This window comes from Pogona vitticeps, chromosome 3, assembly GCF_051106095.1.
Source record: "Pogona vitticeps strain Pit_001003342236 chromosome 3, PviZW2.1, whole genome shotgun sequence".
Taxonomy (NCBI): Eukaryota; Metazoa; Chordata; class Lepidosauria; order Squamata; family Agamidae; genus Pogona; species Pogona vitticeps.
Window position 1 is genome coordinate 52,483,654 of NC_135785.1, and position 14,396 is coordinate 52,498,049.

A 14,396-nucleotide genomic window follows, 5' to 3' on the forward strand; every position below is an offset into this window, starting at 1 on the left:
CGGCTGCTTTTGATTTTGTACTTGCTTTTAAAAATAGTTGCATTCGTTAGCCGTGGGAACAGATGAATCTAGCGAATTGAAAACTTCTTTCTAAAAAAACCCAATTGTATTAAAAGTACCGCAATCGCAAAGATATGTTTACTCCTGCCCAGCAGGTTCTATCGACGGACTGTATTGGGAGCCGGAAGTGTCTGCTGTGTAGCGAAATCTTTTCCTCTCTGTCTTCGGATTCGAAAGCAGAGCGGAAGTTCCGGAAGAGGGTAACCGGAACTACTTTGAAAACAGGGTGAAAGTAGAAGCCCACACGTGGTTTCTTTCGGCTTTGGACCGAGCAAAATGGGTCGTTCCGGAAAGCTGCGATCCGGCTGTGCCAGTAAACTGAAGCGTTGGCGCAAGGGCCATAGCAGCGACAGCAACCCAGAAGGGCGGCGCTACCGCTCGGCTGCTCGTGGTCGCTTACTTGCTCCCCGCTCAGGTATGGGAGGCTGGGATAAATGGAAAGACCGGAGCCAAGGAGGGTAGAAAAAGACGACTTAGGTAGAGACCAGAGGGAGGCTGAATGGGATGGACAAGTGCTGGTAGCGGGGCAGGTAGTTATCCTGGATTGAAGCCCAAGTAGTGGTGAAAAGCACTTCGGCTTCATTAATTTTTCACATTTTACGACTGCTTGGCACTAAAAACGGAATGCCTCTCTGAGCCAATGAAGTCTTGTACTGTACTCAGCCTCTGCCCCAGTGTAGCAGGTTCTAGTCTTAGCTTTGGGTCCCATTATGGATCCAGGCAACAACAAAAAACAAAGTGTGTCCCTTTCCCCCCTTAACTTGATGGGACGCAGTCATGTTGAAGGAGGAACTACTGCCCCTTAAGGCTTTTTAACTAGTAGTCTATAATATGCTAGAATATATTGAGAAGAGAGTCTATTCAAAGTTGTTGATAAAAAGATAAGTAATGCACTTTTGTGTACTTGGGCAAGAAGCCTAGCATGGCCTTCAGTCTATAGTGCCTTCATGCCTAATCAGCAAGTAGTTCTTTAAAGGTAAGCCCAGCCTGTAGCAAATATATATTTCCATGTGATTCAGTGGAAAGAGGTATAAGGCATAGGTTTTAGGTGATTCTCCACTATGCCTCCGGGGAGAAGAGCCTGACTGTAGCCCTGTGACAAGCTGCACAGACCCAGGATTCCCCCAGAAGAAAGGAATGGTAAACCACTTCTGTGTATTTTCTACATAGAAAACTCTGGAAAAGGTCATTGTAAATCAGAATCAACTTAACAGTATGCAGTTATAATGTGGGCACGAGCTTATTAGTAGTATATTATAAGGTATCTGTCAATCACAGAAGTGACCATGTGTTGATCATTCTGTTATAGAAAACAGCAACCTGACTGTGGATGCTCTAAAACTGCACAATGAATTGCAGTCACCAGGACCGCTGCCTTCCTTACGGGATGGAAAGGAAACGCAGACCTTTATGGAAGAGGATGACAATGCTGAAACAGCTAAGACCCATAAATCTACAGCTACTTTTCTGAGCGGCCTGACTGACTGCACTAACCTCACCTTTAGTAAAGTGCAACGTCTCTGGGAATCCAACTCTGCTGCCCACAAGGAGGTGCTTGATTAATAGTTGTTATGAGAACATGAAATGCAAGACAAATGCATTTCCAGGCACAGAATATTGGGAAAGGGCACGGGGGAGGGGAGACCTAAAGAGAGAAGAAAGTGATGTTTGCATTCTAAGCAGTAAAAGGAGTAGGAAAAGACACTGGAAGCAATTGGAGAAATGTGCAGCAAATAACCATTCCAAAAGACTGAAATAAGTGTTGTCAGAAACTGCTCCATAAATAGCATCCACCAACTGTACCTTTGCCATAACATGAGCACTTGCTTGGGCTTTGGTTGTTTTTGTTGTTGGTGGTTACTAATTAGGTGCATGAGTTAGTTGTCCTTTATTTACAAAATGAAGAAATATTGTTCATATTAAACTTCAAAACAATGATCAGTCTCTTCTCTCAATCTCCATTCACAACTGAGTTGTGTGCATTATGTTTGGAGTCAAGAACAGGACTGTAGAGTGTTTAGCCCTTGGCAATTTTGTAATAAATGTTACAAGAAATAAATGTGTTAAGTTACAGGCCCATTAAATTGTATTTTATTCCTTTGTGGCACACCAGCTGTCTGTTTTTTGAGGAACGTAGCGAAGTGCCATTTAAGCAACCAAAAACAGTACTTGAATTCACATTTAGCAAAATGTTTAGTACTTTAGCGAAAAAGGTGAGGATTGTGCCCCCACCTCCAGACTGAGCCAAAAGGTGAGAAAAGCTGCTGTCTCTCCAAAGCCTCCCTTTCTCCAAAGCTCATCCTTACTCTAATGACTGCACATAAGATACTGAAAGTCCAACTCAGTGGTTGTGGAGAGTAAATAAATAACTGTAACTAGATTCAGGGCCATGTCATAAATGATGTTACATGAAGAGCGGGTAATTCAGCCTGTTTTTTTTTCCAGGCAAGCTTAAAAGTGTGTGTTCCTCTAATGGTTAGTGCAAAAGTATGCAACCAACAGGAGAATCAGAGTTGAGACAAATACTTATTTGAGAATGTTCTTGATCAGGAACATGTGTTCTTGGGAAGTGAAATATATGAGGGAGGATACATTATTGAGGAGTAGGGGAAAAGTGTGCAGTTCTCACTCCTTTGGAGTCATAATGAAGGTCTGAGAAAGCAAAAGCAGAGAACATTATGAGATGATAAGAGAAAGGAACATTGTTTCATGACACTTGGAATGGAAGGACGGGGGACCCAAAAGAAACAAGAAGGGAAAGTAGAAAACACAGCAGACAAGCAAGGCTTCAGAAAGAGGGAGTGGAAGTAGACATATAGCAGTGAGAGAGATGTGGAAGCATCTTCAACTAGTGTTGTTGTCATCTAACCAGCAGTAGGCTTGATCATTGGTGCATTGCCATTTATTTGTTAGCAATGACAACTGAATATATACTTCTAAGAAATAGTTCATATTCATTAGGAGTGGTTGTCAATTTGCCACATAATCCCTAATTGAATCTGTATGCCTTACCATGTTTGTTCCTCCTTCTAGGAAAGATAACAGGACAGGGTCATGGATGTCAAGGGCTTGATTTTCATTTTGGTTATCTGTACTCTTGGGTTCTTTACAGATATGTGCAGTGTTGGCTGCTGTCACAGAAGTGATCCGGGCCCAGGGTGGTGTAGAGAGTGAGACAGAGTATTTTGGTGCATTGGTAAGTACCAAGGGAAATAGGGCAGGCTGTTGCTATTTGGAGTATCAATGTATTTCACAGTTATCAACCACTGCTGGGGTCATAGTGCCCATGAATGATCCCAAGTGTCTAGTATCTGGTAAAAGCCTAAGGAGAAAGGAACAGATTTTATCTGAGTCTTGTATAATGTGGTCAAAATCTGCACAGTGAAGTTATCTGCACAATGAGCGAAATCAAAACTATAAAGACCCATCCATATATAAATAGAAGTATATTGTAATAATATTTATGAAAAAAATATTAAAATGTTGGGATGCAAACAGTCTTAAATTACAATAGATTTCCAGCTGCATATTGCTGGTTGATATCCATTACCCATTTTTGTTTGTGTGTTTGTTTATATAAACCAGGAATGAGCAGATGATAGATACAGATTTGCTGGCTGAATTATAGTAGTTCAGCAAGGATTTCTGATGCCAAAAAAAGAGGAAGGAAGCAGAAGGGAAGCCAGGGGAGCTTCCCTGGTGAGATCATTCTACACGGAGGATGCCACCATTAAAAAGGCCCTGTCCTTGGTCACCATTCGTCATGTTTCAGTGGGGGAGGAGGGACACTAAAGAATTTCTGATGACTTCTGCATACAAACAGATTGGGGCAGAGGAAGGTGATTCCTCAGACTTACTACAGGATGAAGTTCCCCAATTGTCCTGCTTCTTTTCTGAATGCTTCCTCCACTGTACCATCTCTTTTCAGATGACTGCTCTGGAAGCTGTGGAATCTTCAGAATCCCTGGCTGCTGTTGCTTATCTTCTGAATCTGGTATTGAAGAGGTAAGTTTATGCATACAAGAAGTGTGCACTGATTTAGACCAGTGGTGTACCATTGCCAGAGGTTTCAGTGAGAGCTTAGAACAACTAAAGATGTAAACTTAAAATTCCATGTTGTATTGACGGTTTCTGCAGCCAAGGCTGATTTTATCTGAAAACGTCCATGAATTACCAAACGTAAGACTGTCATCAATCCATTTGCACACTCAATCTGTTCATTATCTTTTAGCAATCAATCAGCAAGGTGCATGAGATTCTTCATTGATGTCTGTTTTAAAGTCAGCTAACATGATTTAGTGTACTACTGAAATACAATCCAAGTGCAATTTTGGGGCCAAAACCTGCCTTTAAAAAAATCTTGAATTTATTAGTTCCTCCATATAGAGAATGTATTCAGCATTCTTGTAGCTATTTCTTTATACATTTTGAACTTTAATATACAGTGGTGCCCCGCATAGCGACGTTAATCCGTTCCAGGATTAACGTCGCTATACGAAAACATCGCTAAACGGAAAGAAAACCCCCATAGGAACAAATTAAACCCTGTTTAATTCGTTCCTATGGGGCAAAAACTCACCGTTCAGCGAGGATCCTCCATAGGGGCGGCCATTTTCCTCGCCTCGGTAAGCGAGGACTCCGTCCAGAAAACAGGAGGCGCCATTTTGGAACCGCCGATCAGCTGGCATTCCCCCCCCCCAGGAAAAGGAGGAAGAGGAGAAGGTGAAGCGGGAGACGGGGAGTCAGGCGCCCGGCCCTTTCCCTTCCCCTGCCGCCGCCGCCGCCCTGGGAGGAACAAGCCGGCCGGGTGCCGGCTTAAAGAAGAACCGGAGCAGGTGAAGGGGGAGGTGGAGCCAGGCACCCGGCCGGCTTGTGGCTTGTTCTTTCCCGGGGCTGTGCAGGGGGAAGAGGTTTCCCTCTTCCCCCTGCACGGCCCCGGGAACGAACAAGCCACAAGCCGGCCGGGTGCCGGCTTGAAGAGAGGAGGAGGTGAAGGGGAGCCGGAGCGAGGAGCCCGGTCGTGCCGGGGCTTGTTCTTTCCCGGGGCCGTGCAGGGGGAAGAGGCTTCCCTCTTCCCCCTGCACGGCCCCGGGAACGAACAAGCCACAAGCCGGCCGGGTGCCGGCTTGAGGAGAGGAAGAGGTGAAGGGGAGGCGGAGCCAGGCGCCCAGCCCAGGGCTCTTTCTCTTCCCTCTTCCCCCTGCATGGCCCGGGAGGAGCGAGCCGGCCGAAGCGCCGCTCGCCGCCGGCCTTCGGATGAGCGGCCGCCGCCTCCTCAGAGGAAGAGGGCTCCCCCGCGGTCTTTCTTAAGCTCCCACCTGCATTTTCCCCCAGCTGACCGGCGGGAGCTTGAGAAGGACGGTGGGAGAGCCCTCCCCGGGGGTCCTTCCGATGCCCCCGCCGGTCAGCTGGGGGAATATGGGGCCTATGGGGAAAAATCGCAAAGCGATTTTTCCCCATAGGCAACATCGCAATGCGATCGCTTTTGCGATTGCAAAATCCGCATCAGTATGCGGATTTGTCGTTAAACGGGGCGCCCGTTAAGCGAGGCACCACTATATCTCAGTTTTGATGAAGTGATCAAAACTCCTCATTTGCCCCAACTGTGGATGACCACTGAGCCAGTGAAGAAGCACAGGAGCTGATCCAGGGGTTTCATTTTCCCTGTGCCCTTTGAATTGAGTGGATGATTCAAGGACTGGGAAAGTAGAAGTTTGTCCCACCAACTGAGTATGGCTGCAAAAAAGATGGAATTTACTGAAGTGCAGAATAATTGCTGTTATTTCTCCTTCATTCTAGTGTCTTCCTTACTCCTCAATAGGGTACCAGGTCCTGTGCTAATCAAGAAGTTCTCTGATACTTCAAAGGCTTTCATGGAAATCTTAAATTCACAAGCTTGTAGAGACTCCACTTCTGCCTTGCGCTGGGTAAGTGTTTCAGGGAGGCACTGCAGACAAGCTCATAAGATGTGAAGTTGTTCGGTGCAGTGAGTGGCCATCCAAATCTTGTTAGACTCCCATTAGCCCCAGCCACCATTGCCACTTTGTGAAGACAGAGCTTTTAAATAACAGTTCCAAGTAATGGCATTACTTGAAATGTGTTACTTTTTTTACAGAAACAAGGGCATACGAATATTAAATTAAATATAATTCCGTCCCATCAAGTTGATTCCTAGTTAAAATACTCAGAAGTGGTTTACCAGACCCTCTTCCCAGTGGTACTCTGGGACTGTACATCTTGTCTAAGGCTGCACAGACAGACTTCTTCTGAGACACAGTCCAGACTCCTGGGGCTCCAAGCCTCCAAAGTGTCCAGCCACCTATAACAACATTCCAATTTCCAAAAAAGTAAGAATTGAGTTTTATTACCGCCACCATTTGTTACCACAGCAAGTGACATTTTATTTATTTGTTTGTTTTATTTTATTTTATTTATACCCCGCCTATCTGGTCATTTCTTGTAATACTCTGGAATCTAAAATGCCTTAGTGAGGGGAATTTCAGGCCACTTTCCCCATTTTAGCTCATATTCTTACCTTTTCAGATAGATGTGTTTTAAAAAGGCATATTGACCAACAATGGCTAATGCAGCAATTTGCATCTTCATCATCAGTATTACAGTGGCAGAGTATTTCTTATTTTGGCTTTAGCAACAAGTCACATAGTTACTTACTTTTAAAAAGTGGCTCTCCAAACTCTGGCTGAGGGTGATGAAGACCACACATCACGTGCCTCTGGTTTAGATGTTAGAACTTGTTATTAATAGGGGCATTTTTGCAATGTAGTGAGCATTTCAAAGACTGGGAATCCTAATTGCTCAATAAACCAATGAATTTCTTGAGCTGTTGTGCCTATGAACAAACGTGTGTGGAGGAACGCCAGGCTGAACTGATGTTCTTGCAATTAAAGGTGTAGGCCATTGGTTTGACACTTCATGAGGCCAGATGGATTAGAAATGGAGAGCTGAAAAACTGTACGGTTGTACTGTACTGGGTAATCTATGGCTGTTCTTATTCTCCCCCTTTCCTATCAGATGCTCTCCTGCTTGGCTACCCTGTTGCGAAGACAGAATCTGGTTGCCTGGAATTACCCTGTGACTATGCAGACTTTCCATGGCCTTCTCAGTTTTACTGTCCATGTCAAGCCCAAGGTGAGTCAATGAAGGTACTGATCCTCATCTCCATGCTGTAAAGCATCCAAGATAGGTAATAAAGAGAATCTGTTACTATTTCTAGTATGCGGTAGCCCTGAGTTAGGTAATGCTATAGTCATTCTCATACCCTTCTTCCTTCCTGCAGGTTCGCAAGACTGCCCAGCATGGTGTTTGCTCCATTTTAAGAGGTAGTGAATTTCTGTTTGGAGATGGGGCTCCCTCTCATCATCCAGCTGCATCTTCTACTGCCAAGTTCTGTGTACAAGAGATTGAGAAAGCTGGAGGTACATGAGATGGGAACTTAGGATGATAAACTGTTGCACTGTGTAGATCAAATGTCCACAAGATTTTGCAGCTTCGGAAACCAAAGCAAAAGGTGGAGTGGTATTTCTACCTCTCCGAAACCATATTTATGATAATGTCCATTCTTTGTTGTAACACCTTGTTGAATGGTTCAAACAAATATATTAAGAAGATGGTGTTAGTATCTCCCCATAACTGCAAAGCTGATTGAGGACATGAACATTTCTGGTGAGCTAAGATGAAATAGTTTGTGATGTTTCCTTGGCTTGGATTGTAGAATTGTATACGTAGGGGTGCTGATAAGTATTGAGCCTTACCCAGAAAAAATTGAGCTAGGAAGCTATAAATTGCAGGGTGTTTGGGCCAATTTGTATTCAACGTGCAAAAAACGACCTATGATTTTAACTTAACTTTCATTTTCTGGTCCAAAGTGAATATGGCAGCACCTCCAGAAAAGTTCAGTGTGGAAGAGCATAGGACCATAATCAAGTTCCTGTTTCTCCAATGGAAAGCTGCAAAGCAGATCCACGATGAAATGTCACAAACTATGGGTGACAGTGGCCCGTCATATGCAACAGTTAAACATCGGGTTGTCAAATTTTTAACTGGCCATTTCGGTGCTGAAAGTGAGAAACCCAGTGGAAGGCCTGTTTCTGTCTCTGTGCCTGTAAATGTGAAAGCCATCCATGACATGATAATAGAGGATCGCCGAATATCGGCCAAAAGTATTGCTATATATCTGAGAATATCACATGAGAGAGTTGGTGCCACTATCCACAATGACTTGGAAATGAGAAAGCTGGCAGCAAAGTGGATCCCCAGACTTTTGACAACCGAACAAAAGAGGAAACGTGTGGAGTCATTGGTGGCTCTTTTGGAACATTTTGCAAGAAATGAGTCAGATTTCCTGGGCAAACCGGTAACTGGTGATGAGACATGGATCTACTGTTGTGATCCTGAGACAAAGGAGCAGTCTAAGGAATGGAGGCACAGTGGTTCCCTCAGGCCAAAGAAGTTCTGAGTGCAAAGGTCGGTGCAGAAGCAAATGGCAACAGTTTTTTGGGATAAGAAGGGAGATCTCCTGGTGGACTACCTCCAATGGGGTTCAACCTTCAATGCAAAATATTACTGTGCTTTATTGACAAAGTTGAGGCAAAAGGTCAAGGAAAAACGTCAAGGAAAGCTCTCCAAAAGTGTTATCCTATTGCATGACAATGCCTCGTCACACACTGTAGGTGAAACAATGGCAAAACTGGCCTTAGGCTGTCAAGTGATGCCCCATCCACCCTATTCTCCTGACCTGGCTCCTTTTGACTATTATCTGTTCCCCAAACTCACAAAACACCTAAAGGGACGACAATTTGGGAGTGTTCTGGAGGCAACTACTGCTGCAAATGAGTGGTTATACGAGCAGTTGGAAGAATTTTATTTGTAGGGACTTAAGCAGCAGGATAGATGTCGCAAGTGCATTGACTTCCTGGGGGAATAGTGTGGCAGTTACAGCTTCCTAGCTCAATTATTTTCTGGGAATGGCTCAATACTTATCAGCACCTCCTTGTACAGCAACTATACAATCCAAATATAGATTGTATACAGCAACATTTAGGACCCTGAAGACACATCTGGCAATTGTCATGAGCACCACACAGAATGACGGACCTGAGGGTGAGCCTAGTAATAGAGGATGCATAATTATCCAGAAGAATTGGGTCTGCATCCCAAACCCTATAGGATAACAGAGTACCCTTTTCATAGAACGCAAACTCAGAAGACTTAGAGAAAAGTGATATGCAGGTACAAAAATATGAAAAGGGTAGCATCTGAGGCCAAAGCACAAAATCATTCCTTCTGAATAGAATTTTCTGCTTTCTCCAAATACCTAGTTCATAAAAGGGGGAAAAACCCCATTACTTCTGAATAAATTTATCTAAAATGAATATATTTCCCAGAACGGATATGATTGTACCCTTTTGATTTCCTATGCAGCTAACTGATATCTCCATTCTGCTGAATTAACTGACTATCATATCTTTTTCTTTCTGCCAACCCATCCATCCAGGTCTGAGCAAGCCATTTTGCTGCCCTTCTCTGCAGTTCAACACCAGAACCTACATGCACACCCTTCCTCTTTCTGGGCCATGCCTGTTAAAATCCCCCACGTGCCCTTCTCTGCTGTCCTTCCTCAGCCCCATTTGCCATTGCCTTTCCTTTTCCCCTCTGCATTCTGCTAGGCTTCTAGAGCTGCATTTGAAAGAAACAAAAACCCCTTTTTCAAAGGAGGTTTGGCATGCTGCAAGGCACAGTTCCAGCCATAGTTCTAGCTGTCTGTTACCTTAAATGCACCAGAATGTGTGGGTAAATTGAGATGGTAGGCAGTTGGAGCCTTCGCTAGTGTTTTGCTTGGCAGCATACCTCACCACCTTGCTTTTTGAAAAGCTCTAGTGGGTAGAAATAGGAGACCATCCATAATCTAACTCAGAACTCCATAGGTACCAGGTTTGGAAAGCCTGGCATATGTTTGCATGCTCAAATTTATCTTCACCATCAAGTGAAAACTTCTGTCTTTTCTAAGAGCTGGTGCTAGTTTTACTGCCTCCTGAAATTCTTTTTACGCTCTGCTTGTTTATCACATGGCTTCAGTGTTAACTGTATTTCTCATAACTGCATTTTACTAATATGTCTAAGTGTTTACAGGATAGATCTTGAAGAGCAGGGTGTAAATTTCATGAGAAGCCATAGTCAACACATTCTGTTGAAAGGGTAGTGGCACTGAATGTGTCTGATTTTTTCCAGGGGCTAAAGAGGCCACAACCACCCTACATGTGCTGACTCTCTTGCGTGACCTCCTGCCCTGCCTGCCTGCCCCATCTGTCAAGTCCTGCTGCGAGACATTGCTCCGGGTTATGACCCTCAGCCATGTGGTAAGTTACTTCCTTTCACTGATGCCTCTGTGGCATTGCCATTGTTGAGGCTCTGACAGCCCTGTTGGAGGGGCAAAAACAGCTTTAGTGGGAACCAATGGATGACTTTTGGCTGTTGCCCATGACTGCTTGCCTCAGATTAGCTGCCTGCCCAAATATCCTCGTTTCTGGATGGAAAATACTGGCTACCAGATTTGTCTTCCTGGATTGGAAGTAGGTGGAAAGAGAAGGGAGGGCAAGAGTGCCTCATCTTTGTGTGTCCTTTCCTCCACAGCTCGTGACAGCATGTGCTATGAAAGCCTTTCACAGCCTCTTTGTTGCCCAGCCGCCTGCCTCCTGCTTACCAGTTGAGCTCAATGCCCAGATCATTGTGGTGAGTGACAGAAGAACTAGACTGGGGGAAGGTAGGGCACCACGAGCGCTGGACGTTCAAGTCATTTTCCCTGTTCTTTTGCGCTAGGCTCTATATGATTATGTACCAAATGAGAGTGATCTGCAACCTCTGTTGGCCTGGCTGTCTGTCATGGAGCGGGCTCATGTCAACCTGGCAAAGTAAGAGGGGGAAACTGGGGTAATAGCAGCCATTTTTGGGTAACGTGGGATCTGTTCCACAAGTAATCCATAACATTTTTTTCACTGTAGGCTGAAATGGGAGCTGGGCTGGGCTCACCTTCCCCGTCTCTTCAATGCAGCCATGAATGCCTTCCTTTCTCCCCATACCCAGGTGGTATCTGCTGCAGCCCAGACTCTCAAGGTATTGTGCCGTCCTTATTCCCAGCTGCCTGATTCAGAGCCAGTAAAAATTGTACCTCTGGAGGCTTGGTAACTTTTGCTAAGCTATAGAATGGTTGGGCTCCTCCTTTGGGGATGTAGCCAGCTGATCTATGCTCTTATCTAGTGTAGGGAATGTGAACCGATCCTAATATGAGGCATGTCCGTCTGCCTCCTGCAGGTGTTGCTCAGTGACTGTGTGGCCCCTCACATCACAGAAGTGGGAAAGGTGTCACCTGGTGCCCCTGCTGGACCCGCTTCCCATGTCTGCAAGATGTTCCGGTAAGACAACCACCACCAGCTGGGATAGGGGTGGAGTGGGGGACATAATAGCCAAAATGTATCACATGAACTTTGGAATAGCTATTGGCTTTTCTTCCTGTAGAGCAGTGGAGGAAGGCCTGACATACCGGTTTCATGCAGCGTGGGCCTTTGTACTTCAAGTTCTGAGGGCTTTCTTTGAGGCATGTGGGCAGCAGTGTCACTCCATCATGCGGAAGGTAACAAAAAAAAAGCTGTTTTGATCAAGGCCTATTTTCCTCCTTCCCAGTAAAGAGACGACCTGTGCATCAGGGCCTTTCATCTGTGGAGATGCATGATACCTTCATGATACCTTGGCTTTTAAGCTTAGAGACTGGAAAGAGGCACGGGTGTGTGCTGTAGTAGACGATAAGGAAGTGAAAGTTGCAAATGAGAAATTTCTTTTTATCAAGAGTATGCATGTAAGTAAGTAAGTGATGCTTCTCACTGGGTGATTCTTCCTTCTTTCTGCTCCAGTGCCTGCAGTCCTTAGCTGACCTGCGTAGTTCCCCACACTTTCCTCATACGGTGTTGCTTGACCAGGCTCTGGGAGCTGCAGTGGCAACTATGGGCCCTGAGTTGGTTCTGGAGGCTGTGCCTCTGAATATTGATGGCACTGAGTAAGTATTCTCTCGTTTTTCCTGGGCTTGGGAGCCACAGCAGTTAGTAGAGTTGCAGTGTTTCCACTCCAGTTTCCTCCCTTCTTATTAGTATTGATGATAGATGAAACCAATTTCTATATATGCAGATGTACAAGTGTCCAAAACTGTGCTTGTTTTGGGGAGCTCTTTGTTTTTGCTTTTAATCTAGCAACAGTCCTTACCCTTCTGCATCCTGGAGAAGGTTGGGGGCTCTCCCTTGTACTGCACCGATTCTTTTTTAAACAGAGGCCTTGAAAATCTCTCTGAGGTTCAGCTCGGCGTAAATGAGCTGCCTTTCTTCCTTACTGAGTTAATGAAAATAAGTAGGGGCTTGCCCAGCAATCATAGAGGGACTCTGTGACCTGCCATTTTTCATGGATGAAGAGAGTGGTGGGGCTGAGCACAATTTTTGCCTCACTTAACAGCCAAAATTGGTAAGCCCCTGTGTTGCAACCAGGTATTCAGTGTTGTTTCCCACAGGCCAGCAGAGGATATTGGTATGCAGGACCCAGTAGTTGCTTAGCTCTGCTGAGCACCTGCTGTAGCAAAAATGTGAGTCCTCCAGCAGACATATTTGTTCAGGGTTCCCATGGAATTCTGGCCATATCTAAGAGTTCTATGCCATTTTAAAGACTAATTAATGTTTTATTTGGCATACGTTTTTGTGGACTGAAGCCCAAGTGATCAGAATCAGATGCAATCTGATGAATTGGACTATGGCTCACAAAGGTTTGTGCCAGATAAAACTAGTTTTGCTGGAAAAGATTTTTGTGATTCCTACTATCCTGTAAGCTCAGAACACGTTTGCATGCCTCTGTTTGGACATTTGCCAGCTGGAAATGTTTCTGAGTTCATCCTGATTGGATTTGCACATGCGCATGCTCCAAGGCCAGAAATTCTTGGGCGTGGTCACAGGCTGCTACAGAATGTGTTCATTGCTTAGAGTTTTCATGCTTCCACTTTGATGACATTCTTCTGATAGAAGACACTTAGAAAGGCACATCGGAACCAGAATTGAGCATATTTAGTAGCAGTGAATTTTCTGAATTGTGTCTTGTTTTCTCTCATGTTCCTCCCCAATGCTATCCCAACAGGGAGATACTGGATTTCCCTCGCAGCTGGCTCCTTCCTGTGCTCCGAGACTACATCCGAAATGCACCCCTTGCCTTTTTCGCCAGTTATTTCCTGCCACTGACTGCTACTTTAAAAAACAGAGGTAACTAAGAGTGCAAGTAAGACTGGTCCAAGGAAACCTGCATTTTGGACCCAGAAGGAGCATGACAAAATCTCTGACTCTGGGGATGAAGAATGCAGCACAGCTGTGTTTACTTCCACTGACCTGGGACTCTACCTGTAAATTTACCATAGTGTATTCTCAGAATAAATCCAGCTCCTTAAGGTGACTGTTTCTCAGCAGACAGCAAGTTAGGAATAGTGGAGCATTTGAGTTATGTGTGGAATTCAAAGCTCAAAATGTCATGTTACACAATGTGATCTTCTAATTTAAGTACAGTACCTTTTTTTAAATTTACTTTTTTCCTTCAGCAAGCAGACATCCATATACTGGGCAGATATGCACCAATTCCTGCATACAATACCCTTTTACAGCAATTTTATCTAGTCTGGTGAGCTATGGCTTGTGAGCTCCAGATGCCTCACAGTGTCAGTTCTTTTTTCAGGTTCACTTGCTAATGTCTGCTAAACTACTTGTAAGCCGCCCCGAGTAGACACTGTCTGGTTGGGGGGGGGGGTATAAATCGAATGAATGAATGAATGAATGAATGAATGAATGAATGAATGAATGAATGAATGAATGAAACCCAGATCTCTTATCTTTCTGCAGCCACAGAGCTTGCCAGTGAAGGGCGGGATCTGGAAGCCAAGATCTATGATACACTGCAGTGGCAGGTGAGGAATTCCACCCCCACCCCCAGTTTTGCTTCCATAGCCTTCTGCCACTGAGAAGAGAATGCTGTTGAGGAGATTCCTTCTTATTCTAATTCATAATGTATAAATACATGTATTAGACTTGAGCAAATGTACTGTATTAGTATATTAAAAATGCCCAGGGTGATTTTCCTATTCCTTGTAGTAAAGCTAACCCAAATGTATTTTGGGTAACAGCCATTGTCTGCTAACATGGAGCATATAGGCATTCCTGCATCTCCTTTGTTTTAAACAAGACTCCTTAAAACAATTAACAGACATATTATCCTTTGAAAAAACAGGCCATGGTCTCTCTGAGAGT

General features: G+C 44.6%; 1 protein-coding gene across 1 annotated transcript in view; it reads left to right on the top strand.

Moving 5' to 3' along the window:
- Window positions 1–258: 258 nt before the first annotated feature.
- Window positions 259–14,396, top strand: part of RRP12 (ribosomal RNA processing 12 homolog) — a 37,952-nt gene continuing 23,814 nt past the window's right edge. The window contains exons 1-16 of the mRNA XM_020812037.3: window positions 259–475; window positions 1,370–1,611; window positions 3,173–3,256; window positions 3,989–4,065; window positions 5,882–5,987; window positions 7,093–7,209; window positions 7,358–7,496; window positions 10,309–10,436; window positions 10,711–10,809; window positions 10,897–10,988; window positions 11,079–11,190; window positions 11,389–11,489; window positions 11,593–11,707; window positions 11,985–12,127; window positions 13,243–13,364; window positions 13,992–14,056. Of these exons, the coding sequence (XP_020667696.3) occupies window positions 337–475; window positions 1,370–1,611; window positions 3,173–3,256; window positions 3,989–4,065; window positions 5,882–5,987; window positions 7,093–7,209; window positions 7,358–7,496; window positions 10,309–10,436; window positions 10,711–10,809; window positions 10,897–10,988; window positions 11,079–11,190; window positions 11,389–11,489; window positions 11,593–11,707; window positions 11,985–12,127; window positions 13,243–13,364; window positions 13,992–14,056 (1,881 nt within the window). The 5' untranslated portion in view covers window positions 259–336. The remainder of the gene's footprint in view (window positions 476–1,369; window positions 1,612–3,172; window positions 3,257–3,988; window positions 4,066–5,881; window positions 5,988–7,092; window positions 7,210–7,357; window positions 7,497–10,308; window positions 10,437–10,710; window positions 10,810–10,896; window positions 10,989–11,078; window positions 11,191–11,388; window positions 11,490–11,592; window positions 11,708–11,984; window positions 12,128–13,242; window positions 13,365–13,991; window positions 14,057–14,396) is intronic.